The sequence below is a fragment of the Polyodon spathula genome, chromosome 1 (assembly GCF_017654505.1).
Source record: "Polyodon spathula isolate WHYD16114869_AA chromosome 1, ASM1765450v1, whole genome shotgun sequence".
Taxonomy (NCBI): domain Eukaryota; kingdom Metazoa; phylum Chordata; class Actinopteri; order Acipenseriformes; family Polyodontidae; genus Polyodon; species Polyodon spathula.
The window spans coordinates 4115296-4137394 of record NC_054534.1 but is presented as its reverse complement, the minus strand read 5'-3'; the positions used below and the strand labels follow the sequence as shown (position 1 = coordinate 4137394).

Genomic DNA, 22099 nt, shown 5'->3' with positions numbered 1-22099 from the left:
TTAAAGAAAAAAACGAAAAAAGGACTGTAAATAAAACAAGAACCGTAAAAGGGGAGGTGGTACAGAGCACGCCCCCTAGAGCCCACTGGTCGACAAAGGTGGCCGTGTCGCCAGCAGACTCCATGTGGGCGTACTCGAACTGAATCCGGGAACGGACGAGGGCCCTGAACATGGACCCGCAGTCAAAGACACCTTCCCCGCTCATCTTGCGCTTCCTGGTCTTGTAAATTTCTAGTTTAGCAAGAGCCAGGAGCAGATTCACAAGGAGATCTCTCTTCTTGCTGGAGCCACGAACAGGGTGCCCGAATATGAGGAGGGTGGGGGAGAAATGCAGTTAGAACTGCAGCAACAAATTCCTCAGCAGCAAAACAAACAGCTGCAGCCTGGCGCACAGAAAATAAATGTGGACTACTGACTCGGACTGACCGCAGAAAGGGCAGGTGGCGTCCGAGTCGGTAAAGTGACGTAGGGTCCCGAGCACTCCCTCGTGATACCTGACAGAATCTGAGTGCAACGCTGCTTTGCACTCCTGGATTGCTCGGCGAGCCGTTCTGATGGTCCCCCGAGCCGCCCTGGGAACCAGCGACGCGGGACTCAGCCACTCGGAGTGGTTGTGATCCAGAAGATCCAGGACATCCAGGAGATCCCAGGAGATCCCAGACTCTGGTCACCTTGGCAGAGATCAACAGTGTCTGCACCGAGGCGGACTCCAACGCCTGCGCACTCCAGAAGGGGTCCTTCGCCCTCGGTCGGAACGGCGTCTCGGCCGACAGAAAACATGCTACGGGTCTTGAGCAGGTCCTGGTAGAAGACCAGCAGCTCGGGGAGACGGATTCCCGGGAGATCGATCCAGAAGAGCTGCCGGTCAGCAATAGTAGTAGTAGTAGTTTAAAAGCCCATTAAATGGGACCGTCCAATGTACAGGACATCAATGTACCAATCCAATGTACAGGAAAAAAATTCTCATTAGCATCCTCAACTTGAGGATGCTAAAAGGAATGGGCTTTTAACTAATTCAACGAAAACCAGTTAAAAAGGACTGTAAATTAAATATTTAAAGAAAACGGGGAGGTGGTACAGAGCACGCCCCCTAGAGTCCACTGGTCGACAAACGATGCCATGTCGCCAGCAGACTTCGCGTGGGCGTGCTCTAAATTAACCCTTGACCGGAGGAGGGCCCTGAACATGGCCCCGCAGTCAAAGAGACCTTCCCCGCTCATCTTCCGCTTCCTGGTCTTGTAAATGGCCAGTTTAGCAAGAGTCAGGAGCAGATTGACGAGGAGGTCTCTCTTTTTGCTGGAGCCATGAACAGGGTGCCCGAAAATGAGGAGGGTGGGTGAAAAGTGCAGCCAGAACTGCAGCAGGAGGTTCTTCAGCAGCAGGAAGAACGGCTGCAGCCTGGCGCATAAAAAAGAAATATGAGCCACCGACTCAGACTGACCGCAGAAAGGGCATGCAGCGTCCGAGTCGGTAAAGTGACGCAGGATCTCTCCTGAAGCGAGCGCTCCGTGCAGGACCCTCCATCCCAGGTCCCCAGCTCCCCTGGAGACCAGCAGGGAGTACAAGGCCTCCCACTGGGGACCGACGCCCTCCGGTGGTCGGAGGGTCTCCCGCCAAGCAGTGTCTCGGAGGGAGACGAGGGCGGGGAAGTGGAGGGTGTGGAGCGTCATCGCGTACAGGGTCCTCCTCGACGCCGATGGCAAGGGGGTCGAGGAGAACTGCGAGATCCTGCTCAGGTTGTTCTCGAGGGCGGGCCGAGGGGGGGCTCGGGCCTTGGGTTCGATCAGCAGGACCGGAGAGCCGGGGGTATGGGGGGTGGGGGTAGATGGCTCGCCGGTCCTGAGAACTCCCTCGAGATACCTGACAGAGACTGGGTGCAACGCTGCTTTGCACTCCCGGATTCGCGATCCAGGAGATCCCAGACTCTGGTCACCTTGGCCGAGATCAGCGCGCGCCGCACCGAGGGGGACTCCAACGCCTGCGCACCTAGGTGGGGGTTGTGCAGCAGGGGCTCCAGCAGGAGTCCTTGGTCCTCGGTCGGTACGGCGTCTCGGCTGACGGAAAACAAGCTCCGGGTCTTGAGCAGGTCCTGGTAGAAGACCGGCAGCTCGGGGAGACGGATTCCCGGGAGATCGATCCAGAAGAGCTGCCGGTCAGCAATAGTAGTAGTAGTAGTACTAGTAGTATATTGTATTGTAATATATTATTATGAACAGTTACATATATATATATAATCAGAAGCCTAGTGTAAATTTAAGATTAGAAAAAATATATATATATATTTGCAGTTCAAATAACATACTTCTTTCAGAATGATTACGTTTTCAAGGGGATTACCCTATAGTAAAGGAAAGTCTGGCAAACCATAGCTGCCAGCCAGTGAGCTCCTAATATGAGTCACTATCTCATGGCTGAATGCCAAGATGAAACGCAGCTGCTTATTGTACACTAGGGGGCGATGTGTGCCTGACCGGCTCGCGACATTCTGGTTTCCAAGACAATGGTCCACATACAATAGTTTCCTTGAAGCTCTTTGTGCATTACAGTTCACCTACTCGCTGGGGTTGGAAGTCAATGAATGAATGTTACAGAATAAATCATTCCGCAGATAACATATATAACAGTTATAAATAGGGTCATTAAAAGACATACATATGAACTGCTATGTTCCAACTCGCTCTATTACTACGGTATATACATTTAAAGACTCAAAAAAGGCGGATCTGTTCATTGTGATCATGACATACTTCTGGATCGGAGTTCAGCATTCCTTTAATATTACACATATGATAAGTCTCTCCAACATCTGGTCAACTCTCGGATTATTTTGCTTTAACCATGACAATACCTTTCTCTGGCTTTTCTCTTTTTTTTTTTTTTTTTTTTTTTAAGAGAATAGTATAACACCAGCCAAAGCCGCACCCAGTGATAATCAGCACTCGTTGAGAATCAGCATACCAGCATTGCGCACAGCCCCTTCATTGTTAGCAGGTTTTAAGCATCAGATCCCTGTGTTCACCGCTGTAAGCCTTTTTCTTGAGCAGCTGGTATCCCGTGCTGGGGCTTCTCTTTAATGAGATGAAATTAACGTGTATATAGGTCGGGTCAAGGAAGAAATGTACTACTGAATACTAACTAAAGTGCATAGTTAAACATACAAAACCGCAAACATCACTTAAATTAGTATTTGTTTCAGACGTGCCAATAGCGGTTCATCTAATTTTCACAAATCTAAACTACATTTTAAAAAATTGCTAAAACAATAGCCTGGAGAAACAAAGTAATCATTTTTGTGTTGACGACCCTGAATCAAAGAATGGAGTAGAGCATTAGCAACAAAAAAAGAGAATTTTGCCTCCAGTGGTTCTCGGATCAGATCATCTGGGATGGAACTTTCACTTTTACAGTCTTCTCATTATTTTTACTATTGCAAAATACGAGCTGTCACTCCATTCCACTGTGAAACTGTTTCAGTGAAACACCCGCTTGCTCCAGAGTGGCTGCGACTTGCATGGGCTACGCTTTCTAGGAACAATCCAGCTAGCGGTAACCCAGACCAAAGCACAATCTGCCAGGCAAACCACAATTCGATTCGCTTTAGTTTCCTTCTGTTGATCAAATTATACTCTTTGCTTTAAAATTGTGAAAATGTTTTTTTTTGTTGTTTTTTTTTTTGTTTTTTTCGGTAGTAAACTGCATAAAAAGTACATGTATACCTTTTATTTGCGATTTGTAACAATTTGTTAGCCTTTTGTAAATATAGTTGTTTATTTTTACAAATTGTTCTGATTGTGACACGAAAGAAGTAAAAGCAAGTATTGAAATAATTTTAACTATTTACTGTACATTATTACCTAAAAAAACTTTTTGAATATATATTTGATCGTTTATCATTTATAAATAAATACAAATACAAATACAAAAAAAAAAAAAAAAAAAAAACACTAACATTATGAAAGTGAATTAAAATACCTGTTTTTAGATCTTGTAAATTCAGATGATCAGGAAATCCTAGTTATATCCTTAATTTCAGTAACGGAATTTCCAATAGAGATTGTATTAAGAAGTTCCAGGGTCTTTGATGTAAAAGGATGCTGTATGTATTTTTTTTTTTTTTTTTTTTTTTTTTTTTTTTTGTATAAACTACTCTTGTTCTCGTTCAGTTGTTATCTCATTTGCTATAACCGCGGCAGCGGGTCCGATTCCAGGTTGCAGTTTGATGTTCTGATCCGGGCAGAAAGAACCACGAAACCAGCCGACTGCAAGTTCAAACACGGCTTTTTACATCGCTTATTATTCCGTCATTCCGGAGGAGGGGCACACTTGAGTGAGTGCACGAAGAAACCCCCAAATTAAAAGACGTGGGGGTACTCTCTAGAGAATTGCCATGACCAATAGAAAGTCTTCCCTCGGTCAGATTTATTAGGGTGTAGTGGAAAGGGAGCCGGGTGGGTGTGTTTGTGGGAGGGAAGGAGTGTGCATTAACTGGACTCGAGTCGCTTCAATGAGGTTTGCCCGCTACTACACTCATCTTTCTTTATGCTATTTTAGGGTAGCAGATCCTCCCTCTTCTTCTCCTTCTCTCTTGACATGTACCACAGTAAGACTATATCGCCTTGTGGTTCTTACATTATTATTATTATTATTATTATTATTATTATTATTATTATTATTATTATTAACAGATCACTATTAAGAGTTAGCTAGCTGTGGTAACTGTAAAGTCTTCAGTATGTCCCCAGCGCGTTATTTGTTTGTCTATTCAGATCAAATATCCCACAATGTTAACAATTAGCTTAAGGTACGAGTATCCTTTATAAAGCGGTATGGTTTTTTAAAAGGTGTCAGAAGCCAACCATCTCAGGAGCTCACAGTCTGGGCGTGTTGCTTCTTCTCAACGCATTGATAATTCATTATGGGCGTTTGAGCTGGTTTCTACATCTCTACACACAATGGGACCAGGAGCCTTTCTGTGTAATCGCAATGGCCCCGCTACAAAGCTCCAAGTCATTACACACAGGGGAGGGGCTGTTCTGCTATTATACGAGCAACCCCGAGTACATCGGGACAATGCATTGCACAGCACAGCACTGGAAGGCTATAAGTCCGTATGGTGTTCTGTGTACAAAAAACTTGAACATGAAATTGCATTGAAAACAAATAGAAAGACTGACACGTTCCCATATATAGTTAGCTGTCAGTTTAACAATGCATTGGTTCATTTGAGATCGTGGATACGGCAGCCCACTATAACTCTAATGTACAAGTCTACTTTTAAATCTGCCCCACCCCTTCCCTCGTTAATATCATTCTTTAATTTCAAGTTCTATAACGGTTCTAAAGGTACTTAGTAGAACTCCCGCAGGAGGAGCCACGTATCAAAGCGCATTCTTCTGCAGTGCACAGCTGGATTTTGCTTCTCTAACGCAAGTTTCTGGACTGAGCAGCAGCTCTTACTGCAGGAGTGCCTGTACCTGAACACAAGGATGCAGCAGAGATCGCTTTACAAACTACTCCCCATTCAAAAGAATGGGATCAACAAAATCACTCGCAGTAAATGCTCAACCACCCTATGATTCACAGATAATCAGCCGGTCTATAGTACAGTATATGCATATATATTACCCATAAAATACGAATGGTCTACTTTGGTAATGCAATTCTTCTCAGTGCAGATAAAACAAACATACCTAATTTCCGTATTGTGTCACAAAATAAATAATATATGATCATATATGATATTTTGTAGGAACATACAGCATTGACATGTTATTTTTTAAATTATAAATTATTGTATTTAACATGACCAAAAACATAGAGACCTGCTCAACGATGTTTAGCATAGTAGCCTACACTGCATAAACGATCCTAATAGTATACATAATAATATTCCGCATTTTTTAAATAATATATTTAGTACGCATTGTCATTAGTATATCTTTAAATCACATACTTGCTTTTTTATATCCCTTTTTTTGTCATCAAATTAACGTTAAAAGCTAGTAGCCTATCCATGTATGGCTATACAGTTAGAAAATGCCTATTACAACAACAATGGCCAAGCATCCCAAATCAGACAACACATGAATGAATGAATGAATGAATGAATGAATGAGTGAATGAATGAATGGTCCGCTTGTCAGTGTGGTGACATGCATCTCAGGTAAGATCCACAAGGAGACACAGTTAGTACCAAACCTTCACTTGTAACCCAGACCCATTAAGCAGCGCTCCCAATCTGCAAAGCCAATGAGCTATCCCATGTATCAAAATTAGACTGTCAAAGGGCAATCTTTAGCAGTTCCCCTGGCCCAAGTTCCTAGAAAGTGCATTATAATGTTTTAAATGTGCGCTCGCAGGGTCGCTTGTTACAGTGTTATGAATATGCTAGCCTACTACGACAACTACAGAGATGCCAAGGTCCGAGCGAGCACCCAACCACGTGAGGTTGGAACTGTTGCAAGCGCCGGTAATTCGAATTTCATTAATAGTGTCCAATCATATTGAAGCTTCTTGGTTCATTATATTCGTAATATCCACATGGCGAGTTATGTATTGTCCTTAACTCGTTGGGTTGTTTGGCTTAATCTTGTAAAACACACAATCAAAGTAACTGGGACAAGAATGTAGAACATTAACCACAAATTACCAGCCCTGCCCACTAACACCAACACAGACAATAGAGCGTCCCTGGTGTAGAGACGTCGCAGTCTCTGCTAAAATGATTCTGATTAGCCAATAGAATAACTCGTTTTCAATTGCAGATAATGACCATTATACCTTTCAGAAATATGAATACACATGTAAAGAAAAACAGATATAACACAGAACCTCTAAAGAACAAGTTTGGGTAGGTCATTGAGTACGTTTTAGCTTAGCCTAGACGCTATTATTCTAATAGTTTTCATTTGCACAATCTTCATTTATTACTAGATTTATGTTTCTAAGTTTTTTTTTTTTATTTTATTTTTTTATTTTTTTTTTTTTTATATATATATATATATATATATATATATATAGATATATTAATAATCTATAAATTATATATATATATATATATATAATATATTAATGTGTCGCAATTACACATCCTAATTATTGTACTGTAGTATAATACCAAACAGATTACTTAGAAACAATCCAATATTCCACGGTGACGGTCCGGATATCCCTTTGATAACTCTGCCCTGTATTTATAGTTTGATAAAGTGGCGCCTGTAGCATTGGGTTTTGTATGCAGTGATATATCGCGTGCTGTCGCAACATAGGCCTACTCCCTATTTTCTCTGAATTTTTCCAGTTCTGTAATACTCGAGGCTGTCATTGGTGTAACAGATGTCAGCACCACAGTAGTAACCACACATGTGCTATTAATATATAAATTTATATATATATATATATATATATATATATATATCTATATATATATATATATATAGATAGATATAGATATAGATATAGATATAGATATATGTGCAGGTATTGCTATCAATGTGGGGACAAAATTTGAGAAAATGTCTCCACAAAGTAACTCCTGAAAAAACGACGTTGTGGGGATGGATGTCTTAAAAAAAAAAAAAAAAAAAAAAAAAAACTGAAAGTGCCAAAATATTTAGTCTGTTGTCGACTTTCACCCTGTGTGGAGTTTTGTCTGACTGGAGTTAGAAATAGTAAATAAAAATATAATGAGAGTCAATGAGAAGACTCCACAAATATAGGAATACAAACACTTTGTGTGTGTGAATTCTTTTTAAATCCAATAGGATTTTAGATGGGTCTTTGCATGAAAATGTAAATCTTTTTGATCTCCATATGGATATTGCTTGTATAGTCAAATGTACAATTGAATGACTATTTGACACTGTTTTAGCTGTAAACCCAGCTGTGAACATCCACAGGGAAAGTAAGTGTGTATTTAGCAATTGTTTATTTGAGAACTTTCAAGTTAATTTTGACGTTACTATATTTTGAAGAAAATAAGTCCCCAAGTGTTTTTTAACCTTGAACTAAAACTATGTATTTTTTTAAAATTTTCAACAGATTGTTGTTTACCATCTGGTAACAGCTGGTTCACATTTACTTTTGAGCGGAAAGGCCAAAGAAGTTCTTACACAGTGTACCCATTAATAAGTCAGGTTCCGTTCAGTGATAGAGCAGGGCATCAATAGTGGTGTGTCAGAGAATGGGTGTTTATTGAGTGTATTGATTTCAAAATCATACAGGTAAGTATGATCATAAACCATTGCTTCTGGTCAAACAAATACAAGCTTTGAATATAAAAAGTACAGTGTTATACCATACCCAAAGTAAAGGAGCGTAAATTGAAATCTATTTAAAAACTAATACATTATTTGTATTGAATAAACACAACTGAAAAATACAATCGGAAAGCTGTACTGTGATATTGTTAATCTGAGAAGAGATTCCTGCAACGAAAACACATGTCAAATAGGCTAACAACTACCAGATTCAGAGATAATGGATTCTACAAGGCTTGATAACAGTGCTCTGCAGGATTAATTTTCAAAGCTATTTATTCCAAATTAGTCACTAGCGCATTTTATTATATGAAGGAAAAAACAGCAATTACAATTCTAAAACAAATAAGAAACAGCTTTAAACTATAAACAAGCCCCTAAATTAAATATCTTGTTCATATCTGGTTTTACCACTTAAATGAGTGCATTTTTTCCTTTCTAAAAAAAACTGTGCTAATGACGATTTGTATTAAAACAAATTGTGACTCCTCACACTGAACGTCAGAAACAGCAATCAGTGATATCCACCATTATTAGCACCTGTGAATGGCTGCTGTCAAGACTGCTGGATTACAAAGATCACAAGGGGGTTAAAGCCTTATTTCCTAGGAATCCATTAACAGGGTCCGAGCTCTTTGAAGTCATTTAGGAAATCGTCACAACAATCTGACAGGTACAATAAATAACCATCACTTCAGACAGGCTAATTGAAACAGGCTCATCATGAAGGGAAAGTAAAATGTGACTGCAAAACTGTTTGGTTCTAATGATACATTTTACAAGCTGATGAGTGCAACAGTCTTGTAATCACCAGTGCCCTAATGGTTTATTAATTTGTCAGTTGTGTTTTTATTTATGAATTTATTAGAAATGATTTTACAAGTTGACACATGGCGATTGAGCCCACTTTGTTCTCATCAACATGAGAATACAACAAAGTGTTGTAAGTAAAATAAAAACAAGAGGGAGGTGATCAAGCAGACAGGAGTTTCACTTGGTACCTTAATCAGTGTGTTCAGATCAGCTGCTCTTTACACCATGAGGGGCTTCAAAACAATAGCATGCAAGGTCATAACCTTGTTTGAGAATTCAACATCTGTGGGACATTATGGGCTGCTGTACTTGGACACCCTTTCCGTGAGAGCAATTTCTATGTTGAACGATGTATTCTGTGCAAAAAAGGCTAAACTAATTGATGTGTTGGGTTGTTTAACAAACAAATTATACGTCTCTCAAATAAGTTCTATCCAGCCATAGTATTAACATGACCAATTAAAAAGTCTAATAATCTGAAATACAAAATCACAAAAACATTGCTTGAAAAAGTAATGCATTTAACAGAAAAATGATTAAACCGCTCAGTGAAAATAAGCACGTTGAAAGAGGTCAGTACTGGATGTTGTTCTTACATTCCAAATCTCTTTCACTCTTTGTCTTCGACCTCCCCCTGTCTGCTTGTAGTGATTTTTAATTACAACACCACTTTTGCTTAACTAAGGACTGGGTCTTTCTTCACTTTACTTGAGAAAGCAGGTGAAATAAATCCTTTAATCAGATCTCTACACAATTACTACCCTTAGAATTGTACAGTGTGTGAATGTATTCACAGAATGTTAATGTTCTAATCAAGTTCTAAACACTGCTCAGCAACAAACTTTCCATTTCACTCAACCTGACACTGTTATATTGATTATGTTCCTTCAGATCAAGATGATCAAAAATATGATAGTGTTTTACAGGTATGGATGAAGCAATTCACATATTAAGCAAACTGTAATAGTGGAAAGCAATGGGAAAATGGGGTTCTAGCAGGGTCACAAGGTTTAAGTAAGATGACACGAGTCATTTGAAATAACAGGATACAAAGCGTGATTTGGCTTGCTCCACTGTTGCAGATTTTATACATTCATGTAGTATGGTAAGGTGACACTCAAATAAATGTAGGAATTAAGCTAACAACATTTAAGCTTGGTTTCACAGCCCTTATCTTGGATTAATATACTTAAGATAGTGCAAGATTAGTGCAAATACGGCTCTGTGAAACCAGAAGTAAATTGCTGTACCACTGGGAATTAATAATGAAATCAGACAAAAAGCACTAGCAAGGCTTTATGCCAGCTGACTGAAATGTCAAAGGTCCTGTAAAGCATTCATGGGTTTTATATGGATTTTTGGTTAAAGCATAGTTTATACATAGTTTGTTATTGCCATAGCTCAATTCATATATGCCCTCGCCCCTCCCTCAGCATTTAGGGATCATTTATATAATTTTCTGTTTATTCCTGTTTATTATACCATATGTGTTATCTATTATTGTTCCTGCTCAGATCATTCACCAGACTCACAAATGAATGCCCTTTGCCTCTGAAGATACTCCTGCATGTTGAGGTTCTGAGGTGAGGAGGTTGTAGAAATGCCCGAGTGTAACTCCAACAGCAACTGCAAGTGAATAAATGGAAACCCTCCCTACAAAGCAACTATTTCTGTGGCATCAGAAATGATGGTGAACACATGTAACAGGATACTAAACAGATATGAATGCAATATTAAGAAAATGTATTGTAGATGGTGAATAACCGTGACTCTGCTTGGCCCCCGTGGGCATGAACACCTCTTGACAAGTGAAGGAAAGAGTTAAACTCTGCATACTTTTCCAGTTATTGTAGAATTAGGCTGGCCGTGAAGGAAACCCAGAGTGTTTGCACTGTTGCATGCGGGTAAATGTTGAAAATTATAAATGACCCTCTGAACAGATAAATACAGAGTCTAGACAGTTTTATTTTGTGTAAATTTATGTGAACCTTAGATACAAGGGCCTTACATGCAACTTGACGTTTGGTCAAAAAAAAAAAAAAAACTGTTATAGTTAGCGAGGTAAATAATGAGCCTGGTCATAAAGAATGTATTGTGGCTCGATATGGATTTCTGTGGTGCAAATTTATGACTGGTGGCGATCTGTGGAGTTTAAATAAGTAAGCACGTTGAGCTATGCGGTCCTGTGCAGCTTCTGCTGCTCCGAGACAGTATTAAGCCAAATAATCAATACAAGTCATTCTCAAGTTCAAGCTTTCAGAGATTGCCAATGGTGTCTTTGTGTTTTGTATGCAGAGGGTTCCTCCCTGTTCATTTCTCTTTTTTTTATTCTGCGCAATAGGCAAAAAAAAAAAGAAATAAAACCCTCAAATTTATTATGCTGGTCAAGGCTCTGTAATTATTGCCATTTATCTAACTAGATATTATTAATAATCAATGCTGTCTGGGGTTTGAAATACACCAGGGAGAGACGGAATGGAATTACAGATTTACCATTAGAGGCACAACACATGTAGTATTTCTACTGCCTCTTAATTTATAGATCTATTTGCCATTTTAAGCCTCAGCATGCCATAAATTGAACATTTTTAAACTGCTTTTTTTTTTTTTTTTTTTTTTTTGGGACAATAAACATTTAGAACAGATAGATATTTGACCAGGTTTCACAAAGTAAGTTGTTTTTCGGTTACAGCACTTGTTTTTAATATTGCTGCACTTATAATTTACAATCATCATGAGAAGTCTCACTGTGTGTATATGTGTGTGGTATCAAGCAGGATAAAAGGATGTTCTAAACTTTGAAGTACAATCAGCGTCAAGCATGCCTAATTATGACTTTATGTGCTCGCTCGTCACAATCTTGTAAATGGTTTCATACACAGACAGCCACCTCATTAACAAAACCACACTGAATGTATGGACGAATTCCAGGCAATGGCATAGTCCTGCTGATCTTAAACACACAACAATATTTTAAACACAACTCCATCACAAATGTCTCCAAATACATTTTTATTTAGATTATTTTTTTATTTTGATTTAATATCCAGGAGCCTAGTATAAAACACCACTATAATAAGCATGCTTTGTGGAAATCCTTTTAAGAAAATAATCACATGGTCATTTTTAATCACCCACTACACACTGTAAAGATGGTCCAGAAGGACTTTCATCTATACAAAAGCACACATAAAAACATTAGAAGATTAAATGGAGGTGATTTTGTTCACATATTATCAGCAGTGTTGGGGAATAACACATTACAATACAACAGATTACATTTTTCAGTAACTTGTATATCATCTTGATGGAATGCCCACAGAGGAGGAAATGACTGGGTCTTATAGATGGATCTTCAAATAATATTTAGAAACTGCAGCCTGACCAAATTAAAAAAAAAAAATCTCTCTATAAATGTGAACTATGAAGTAATTATTTGTAACTGTAAAAAAAAAAAAAAAAAAATCAAATAGTTACAGTAACGAGTTACAATTTTGTACAAGTAATTTGTACAGTAACTGTAATGTAATTAAATTAATTTTTAAAAGCAACTTCCCCAACATTGAGCATGGGTAGTGAGGAGTTTGGTCAGGTGATTAATTTTCCTACATGTGGGTGAAATTATTAAAACAATATTAGTGTGTATATGTGTATATGTGTATATAATAGTGTATATAAAGGATTTTGCAATGATACATAATGAGACACACATACAAGAGGCAGCAATAGTAAGTTGTAAGAACCTTTTAAAACTGGGAAAATTTTTCTAAATCTTTAAAGTAGCAAAAGCAACTAGTGTAAACTAATGTACCAAAAAGGTAAAGGACCACATGGGAGCTGCATTTACAGTACGGTATTTCAATAGAGGATCAATAACAGACACAATGAAGAAGGCTTGAACTATTAACCTCGAAATATTCACAGTTTCATTTTAGCTTCATTTATTTGTATATTTGAGAGTTGTAACTTAAGGTTGTGAAATAAGGTGACAAAATGTATTAAGTAACTTCAGATTGTTCACATGACGATGTTGGCATTCATTCTGAGTGGTTTGGGGATCTTCTGCTGCTCCACTATTGGATTATAAATGATCACTTTTATATTTGTATCTGTCCTCACTAGGCTTTGATCTTTCCCTGCTGGCACTGAACAGAATTCCTAATTGCATTCCACTTGGGTGACAATATGCATTTAAAATCTCCAGATAAGCTCAAAGCCAGATGAAGAGAGAAAAATGATATTGATTCAAGTGTGCTGCTGTATATATTAGAGCCTGTGTTTATAGGTTATTTTATAGGTTATATGTGCTCATATCCAACCTACAGTATAATCATGTTGAAAGTACATTTGTTATATTTTGAAGAAAAAAAACAAACAAACTCTTACAGTGAATCAATGGCTGTTATTATTATAAAAAAAATAATGAGTTGCTTGTAATAGTTACTCAACAATCATATAAATAAAAGACCTACAACATGCATACACTTTACTACAAAACAATCTGGCACCGTGAGATTGTGCCACAGGCATTATGGGCTAGATGTCATCAAAGAGGTCTTCTGGGTCTGGGGTGCTCCTGGCTGCGGCTGCAAATTCCTTTGGGGGCTGACTGCTGCCACTTGATTTCTGCTGGGTGGAGCCCGACCTGAGAGAAATGAGGAGATCAGACCAACAACAGCAGTTACAATACAAGGCGCCCCAAATTTTAGGCAGACTGTGCTGTTGGAAATGATTCACACCACACTGACTACCTACACCACACATCAAAATGATCTGAATGTTCTTAAAGACATTACACACTTGAAAGGAATAGAGAGACAACCAATACAGTATTAAAAATTATGCCTATGATGCTTGACTTATGTGATACACTGTAAAAGAAAGTAAAGCATTTTAATGTGCTACTTAACTTTGGCTTTGTTTCCAGGTAACTTCAGAAGCTTTTCAAATCAACCCAAGGTGAAGAATCACAGTAGGTTTTGTCTCCATGTAATTAATTAAACCAACAGTTACCAGACTATTCCCATATGAAATCCACCTGTAGCTGTCCTTCAGACTTCAGTAAAAGTATGGTCTAGAAATCTCACACATGAATGTAATTGTTGCATGCAAAACTAAAAGCTTAGGCCTATGCACACAGCTAAAGTACTTGCAATACATAAGTTGACAAGATTTCCATTACATGAGAGTAGATGTTGAACTTCATGTTAATTTGAACTAAGACACAGCTTTGCAGTAAACTAATGTGATCCATCTGCATCTCCATCCATTTGTGTTGTTTTGCATTTGATGATGTAGATATCCTTCTGTCTGGTGTTGATTTCCGAAGTGTAATGCTGGCTCCAGGGATCAGCTCATTTTGCCTCCCCAGTGCATCAGCACACACAACGGCTGTGATGCCGGCTCCGGGGAACAACCCAGTGCGGCCTCCCCAGCGAATCAGCATAACAACCATCTGGATTGAGCTAAGTAGGGTACATCTCTGGGGTCTTCAAGTGGGCACCTTCCATCGTCAGTGTTTCGTTGACTAGCCCATGACACCTCAAGAGGCTCAACAGTGATTCTGGCGTCCCAGCATCATCCCCCTCCATCCCCCACTCAGCTCAGCCCAGCTTACTTACCTATACATCAGCATTGCTTTCTTTCTATTGTTCTTGAGATCCCCATCCAGAATCTTTCTGTCTCAACCACAGCCAGTTGCTGCTCTTTTCTGCTGCTTCAGATAAGTTCTTCACTGTGCGACGCAACTCTTGGCCACTGAACCCAACGTCTCTGAGAACTGGGTTGTAGAATGTGCCACAAATCCTCGACAACCCACCTCCACTGGGTAAACTCGGACTCTCAATCCTTGCTGTTCCACTTCAGCAGCGAGTTGAGCATACCAAAGTTTCTTCCTCTCATATGCCTCATCCACAGACTCTTCCCATGGCACTGTTAACTCTACCAGATGAACAAGGCATGATTTTCCAGACTACAAGAGATTGTCTGGTTGAAGGTTAGTGGTGGCAATCTCAGGTGGAAAAATAAGCTGTTGACCAGCATCTGCCAGCATCTTCCAGTCTCTAGCAGCTTCCATTTGTCCTGGGCGAGGCTTAGTTTTAACACCTTTTCTTGGTGGTTGCTCTCCTGGACAGAGAAATATTGTCTTTTGTGTGTAATGCTTTGATGGAACTGGTGGCAACTTATTGGTCAGGAAACGCTTGTCTTCCAAAACTAAGGCCAAACATCGCAGAACCTGGTAATGGCACCAAGTAAACCGTCCTTGGCTAAGACCCACCTTACATCCTGTCAAAATGTGCCTTAATGTTGCAGGTGATGAACATAAAGGACATGAGGGATCCTCACCCACCCAGAGGTTAAGGTTCTGTGGTGATGGGAGAACATCATATGCTGATCTGATGAGGAAACTGATCCTGCTCTGTTCCATTGTCCATAGGTTTTGCCAGCCGATCTTGCGTTATTCCACACTCTCCCATCTCATCCATTCTCCCTGCTTGGCCTGGGAAATGGCCTTTACACACCTGCTCCTCTCCTCCTGCTTTTGCATCTCATTGACTAACAGCTTCCTTCGTTGAGCTGGGGTTGCCTTGTGCCATGTAGGAGGAGCTGAACTGAGACCAAAACCTCCTTTTCTAACCTGAACCTGCCCCATAATTACTCAGATTCGAAGGGCGGCCTTAGCATCTTCCACAGCTTTCTTTGCCGTCCATTTTCTTCCAGTTTTCAACACAGGTGCTGCCTCCCTTACCCATTTGTTGCGTGAATCTACTAATGTCATTTCCGGTCGGATTTTGACGCACTTAAACTCCTCGGTTAGAGCAGACATTGGTAGCTGCAGTATTCATTTACCATAAAGTCCCACTCTGCTGAGGCAGCGTGGAACTCCCAACCATTTCCTGATGTATGAACTGATTAAAGCTTCCAGCTTTTCAATTGTTGTCAAGGAAACCTCATATACAGTCAGTGGCTACAGCAGTCTTGGCAGTAGACCAAACTGAAAGCACCAGAGTTTCAGTTTGCCTGGTAAAGCGCTGCTGTCTATGCTCTTCAACCCTTCCATTGCTTGTTGTCTAACTTCTCCCACACGAACTGTGTCCTTCAGATCCCCATTTTACCATCTCCCTAGACTTTTCACTGGCTTCTCGGACACTGTTGGTATTGCCTCACCATTATTGTAGAACCTTTTATCTACTACTTTACTTTTAATTATAGAAATGCTCCTTGATTTATTGGGCTTGAATTATATCATCATCGCTGAGGTCAGGCATCCACAGTAGGTAAAGCATGGCTGTCTAATGGCACGTGAGAGAAGAGACGGCAACAAAGTAGCAAAACCTGGAAGATTACTTTTCAACAGCCTGACGAGACAAAAAACAGGCAAAAGAAACAGACGGCAGATGGAGAGCTACAGATCAGAAGAGCAGGCCGTTGAGACAATGTGGTTATGTTACTGTTCCAATGTTAAAGTGAACATCATTCATTTACTTTTTACCTCTGCTAGAACATCCAGTTGGGATGTTATCCAACAGGTGATTTCATCTTGTTTGATTATTACTCTCATTGTGTCAGCAAAGAAATTATACAAGCGTAACATGTGAACACAATCATGTCACCCCCGAACAGAACACAATCATGTCACCCCCGAACAGATGGGATTTTATCACGGTTTATTATTTATTTGAAATTTTTTTTTTTTTTTTTTTTTATTTTTGTTTCTCTGCCTCAATCTGTTTGAAATAATGTAGATACATGATAATAACATTTACATGGAAACTGCAATAAGCTTTAAAGTCATTGGGCTTGATTCTTGAAGCTCATCCCATAAAGTTACTAAACCAAACATAAACAACTCTGACATCTAATTTGGTCATGTAAGCAGTGATATGTTGATTATCATTAGTGTTCAAATTGCAACTGGTGGGTTTTTTTTTCTGTTGAGAAGAGAACATTGTGTTTATGATGATCTTGAGTAAATAGTTTTGAGAATCTTTCCCATTGTGTCCTTGTGGAAAAGTCACCATAAGTCACAAATCTTTCCCCAAGACAATATTGTTCATGCCATTCTCCAATGTCCTGCTGTGTGTGACAGTTTTACAGCCTGTCATGCCATGACTGTGGAGGTCTGGTACTAGTATTTATCAGTATTCATGTGCAATTATCTGGAAAATGTTTCCAGAGCCTCTCAACACTTACATTTGTATTTTAAAAACATACTGTTCCTATTACTTTATTTTGGTGCAATATATAATTCAATCTGGTCATGCTACAAGCCTCTGACTCATTTTCATATATATATATAGTTTTACCTTTACTTTGTAAGCACACATGGACCATTAAACCTTTGCTTGGGTAACATCATCACAGTAAATGTACTTCCTTCATCTCCAGTAAGTCATACAGAAACATAATTTAGCTTTTTGCAAAAGTCACTGGCAACCCTGTCTGGCAGATGTAACACTTATATTGCAAGCAGGGCTGGCCAAATCCACATGCCCTGTTAGCAGTCCTGTTTGTTAAAACTACAGTGCTGAACCATGTTAAGATGTACTGCAGTAAACGAGCCAGCAATCGGTCCTAACCATGACTTGTTTGTTTTAAAATGGTTGGGGTAAGACTTCATTGTAGCCAGGAACCCTTCCAGCAGGCAATCAATGAAGGCCTGCAGACTGAGGTAAGACCACATTGCTTATTTTGTAGATTTGGTGGGGTATTCAAACATTTAACAATTAATATAGGATGCCAAGTGACCATGAACATGTGTGCTAAGATCTATCATTTTATAACATAGTGGTGACTAACAAAAACTCACTGTGGGAGAATGGGTTGATTTACTTAAGTTCATGTTTGCTTGTTTTCTATTGGCAAGCCCCTGAAACAAGCTTTAAAACATACTCAGATGAACTCATCCTCTCCACGTGGAGAACAATAAGTTCAGATCTCACTCTCCTACTGACACCCTTTCTCTACCAATATTGGAATATTATGAAAGCTTGAACCCAAGTTGCCAGAACTTGCCATCTGTCTTTCCTGTTCCAGTGTGTGGTTTACAACACTGTCCACATGGCTTCCATGGTTCCATTTGTATACCATGCCAAGTTATGATAATAACAAACAAGACCAGCTATAAGCCTTGCAAGTAGTTTTCTTACAGAGTTTCACTTTTTCAGTCACCAACACCATCAGCTGGTTTCACAGAACCTGGTTAGCACAAATTTGGATTACTACTCCATATTACTTTAGGTAAGGTGGTCCGAGAACAGTGCTAATCAAGAGCTGTGAAACCAGCTGCATAAGCTTAATTTAAAGGGTTGAGTTAACATATATATGTGTGTGTGTGTGTCAGTGTGTGTGTCAGTTAACAATCAAAATCATGATCAGGAAGAGGTTTTAATGCAACTTTCACAAAAAAATGTTTAGAGCTCTTGAAGCCCTAAGGAATGAGAGAGAGACCGCTATTAGATTAACTGACACAAGAAGAAAGCTCGCCCGCCGGAACTATTTGAAAAAGACTGAGGCTGCAAACAACAAGCAAGCTTTTCCTTATTTTAAAAATTGGGGGTTAAGATCTCAAAAAAAGCAAAATAACCCACACTTTGTAAACAAAACTGTTACGGTGCGTAGAAACATAAACTATAAAGAAATCTAAAAAAGGTTTGCACTCAAAAATTAGAAATGATTTCCTTTATTTTAAATGAAAAACATTTTTAGAAAAGTTCTCAGTCACGAACATGTTTCGCCCGTAGGCTTCATCAGCGTTCACAGGTGCCTGTGATACTGGGACCTTTTAAGATGTATAATTACTTAGTTAGCACAGATGTGAATCATTTTACAATCCATAACATATTATATTCAATATAACACGATGTGTTTTACATTTGAATAATCCTTGTCATTCGTTACATGAAAAAAAATGAATGGCATATTATACAATGTCTATTTATCAAACAATATATCAATATCACACTTAGGCTAACAAAGGTTAAAAAGAGTTATACTAATAACCCGAAGAATACAGATTGGAGCTGAATGCATACAATTAAACAACTAAATCATTATGGAATACTAAACAGTTAAGACACTCATTCATACCAAAACAAAACAATAAGTCAAATTAAATGAACCAGAGATAATGAGATAACTGAAAGTCTTCATTGAGTCCCTTGGGCATTAATGTTCTTAGTTTAAAAATCTAAAAAGCTTCTCTTCTCAATAATATAACAGATCTTAGAAATCATTCAAGAGGTTCAAAAGGTAGCAATAACCACATCATCTCAGAGAATAAGCATGTGTCTCTGATATTGTCTGCAATTTTGTTCAATACTTTAAACACAAACTTTAAACAATGAAAAAGCCTGTCCAAAAAGACAATGCTGTTTTAAATTATCCTGATGCAATGTAAGCCATTTGTGAAACCATGCGCTTCGAATGCAATGAAGCCTATTGATTTAATACGACTTCCAAATCTTTTAGGCTCTTACATAAACTGGGGGTCCTATGATCACCTACGGTATGACGAACACATGTCTAATAAAGACAGTAGGGGCTGTATTAGACTCCTATTAGCTGCCTCATACAATTAATATAATAATAATAATATATGTATTTTTATATAGCGCCTTCCATAGGTGACCACCATCACAAACCACTTTACAGAGGCAGGCTGTGAACTGTGCATTATATACAGAGTCACTTACAACAGGACATTGATTTGACATCTCATCTGCAGGATGGAGTGCAAGGAGGTGAAGTGACTTGGTCAGGGTCACACTGTGAGTCAGTCAGTGGCAGAGGTGGGATTTGAACCGGGGACCTTCTGGTTACAATCCCTAGACTTTAACCACTGGACCACACTGCCTCTTGTAATTTCGTTTAGATTTTGATAGAGAATGCCATTTATTCCATTACTTAAACCTTGATGTATTTCTTTACCTGCAAATCAACAGCATTACTTTCCTAGAAACAACTGCAGTGCACAAAGCTTGTGTAGCTTTTGAAACTATATTGCAATCTTCCACTAGCAAATGCATTATTAATGAATCGATACTGCAGAAACTCTTAGTAATATTATTCTTAGTATTATACTTTTGGTTTTTTGGTTCATTCACTAGGTCATGCACTAGGTGGAAGGCGTAGCTCTCCCAGCCGTCTATGAGTCTGCTGATCAAAAGACCCTGTCGACACAGCATGTCATTGAATCCAGCAGGGGATGGAGAAGTGTCACCATGCAGCTCTCTAGCAAACAAGAAAAAAACCTTGTAAATTACTGCAGGCTCTTCCCGTGGGCTGCCGCCAGCAACAGCATAGTCTCATCCCTCTGACAAACATTCCAGAGTTTCAAGTTGGCGTAACTTTAAAAAAGAATCTTTGTATTATCTTTGTATAATCATGCTGTTCCTCTGACCCAAAGATTATGAAATACAATTTGTTCTAACTTCCTTGTGTCGTTCTCAGAAAACGCGTTAACAGCTGTAACTGTGCATCGTAAAGCATTTCTATTTCCGCAAAACATCAAAAATCACTGGTGTACAGACCTTATTTAATAGTGCCATCATTATCTTTAAATATATTCTGTGATGCATATGACATGCGCATTATCTTTAAATATATTCTGTGATGCATATGACATGCACATTTTCTTTAAATATATTCTGTGATGCATATGACATGCATAGTTCCTATATTCTGTGATGCATATGACATGCACATTTTCCCAAGCCTTTTTCAATACTGGTGGGAAGCCATTGCTTACCACCAACATCCTTTGGTTCACCACTGCAGAATGTGTCCTGACCACAAAATAGAAAAACAGATCCATATACATGCAATTTGTAAACCATACTTGGGATTAGGCAAAACAGCACCTTTTGTTTTTTACAGCCACAAAACATTGGCAATTAAAACAGTTCATGCATGAGTTTCCATAAAGGCCATTTAAACCTATGATGGTGTGCCCCCCCTAAACTACAGCTGCAGACAGCCTCTGTAGGCTTTAGTGAACAAGAAAACTAGATGCGTTTACTCTGCAATTAGAAAAAGCCACAAGGATTTAGTAACACAGCACTGTATTGTTATCAAGTAAAGACACCACAAAGTAGACCACCAACACTTCTGCATGGTTAACTTATTACTCTTAATTAGATGTTCTGCATAACAGACGCTAAACACCACATATTCTCTTTTGTGCTGTTCCCCACAGTTCAAAACCACAGATTCAGGACTTAAGTTATAGTTTCTAAAAACGAACCCAAAACAACGCATTGGTGTCAACAACCAGTCAAAGCGAAACATAAAAGGTATACAAAAAAAAAAGAAAAAAACTGGGGGAATTTAGTAATGGTTTAAAAATACTAGACATGTGGGAATCAAAACAAATAAAATGTCACCCATGTATTGATTGAAGACCATGTAGATGGTAAGTTATTTGAAAAAAATATATTGAAAGATTAATGGTTTTATTGACAGACAGATAAGCTAAATAAATACTGCTCTGATAATAGTTTACAATAGTAAAATCCTAGCAAAGTGTATTAAAGCTATGGGAAAAGCATAGTATATTCATAGGAAAACTGAAGAAATACAGTTCAAATCTACCTATGCCAAGTTTTTAAGGAAATTAAATAAATTGGTTCTGTGAGGTCACAACTACAGCAGAGTCAGATTTATCATGGCTTTGTGCAACTTATTTTTTTAATAAACACTTTAAAAATAAATAAATACATAAAACTAGGAATAAGCAGTATTATCTGCTCAATTTCAGGACTCATAAATGAGGCAAAGTGATTTGTTATTAGTTGTGTAAAAGTAAAAGTTTGACTTTCATGGCCCTAGAGTACGTGTACACACAAAGCTGCTGTGTTATCTCATATTCATATAGGATAAGGGCTGGGATATTACTTCAGTAAGAAAACAGAGACCAGCCTAACTGTGGGATACTGACTAGCATGAATAGTGATACAGAAAGCACTCTACAGTTACTTGCAGTCACCAAGCAGATCTTCAGTGATGATGAATACGTGTGATGTATAGCT

General features: G+C 38.9%; 2 protein-coding genes across 4 annotated transcripts in view; both read right to left on the bottom strand.

Moving 5' to 3' along the window:
* Nucleotides 1-4570, bottom strand: part of vcanb (versican b) — a 55185-nt gene extending 50615 nt beyond the window's left edge. Inside the window, exon 1 of one of the 2 annotated variants that reach the window (XM_041244774.1) lies at nucleotides 3973-4570. The gene's annotated coding sequence lies outside the window, so the exon portion shown is untranslated. Of the gene's footprint in view, nucleotides 1-2958; nucleotides 3793-3972 lie in introns of those variants that run through there. The other variant, XM_041244784.1, reaches the window with a different exon arrangement.
* Nucleotides 4571-12080: 7510 nt separating this feature from the next.
* Nucleotides 12081-22099, bottom strand: part of xrcc4 (X-ray repair complementing defective repair in Chinese hamster cells 4) — a 136271-nt gene continuing 126252 nt past the window's right edge. For both annotated transcript variants that reach the window (XM_041244748.1, XM_041244761.1), the window contains one exon: nucleotides 12081-13716. In XM_041244748.1, the coding sequence (XP_041100682.1) occupies nucleotides 13608-13716 (109 nt within the window). In that variant the 3' untranslated portion in view covers nucleotides 12081-13607. The remainder of the gene's footprint in view (nucleotides 13717-22099) is intronic.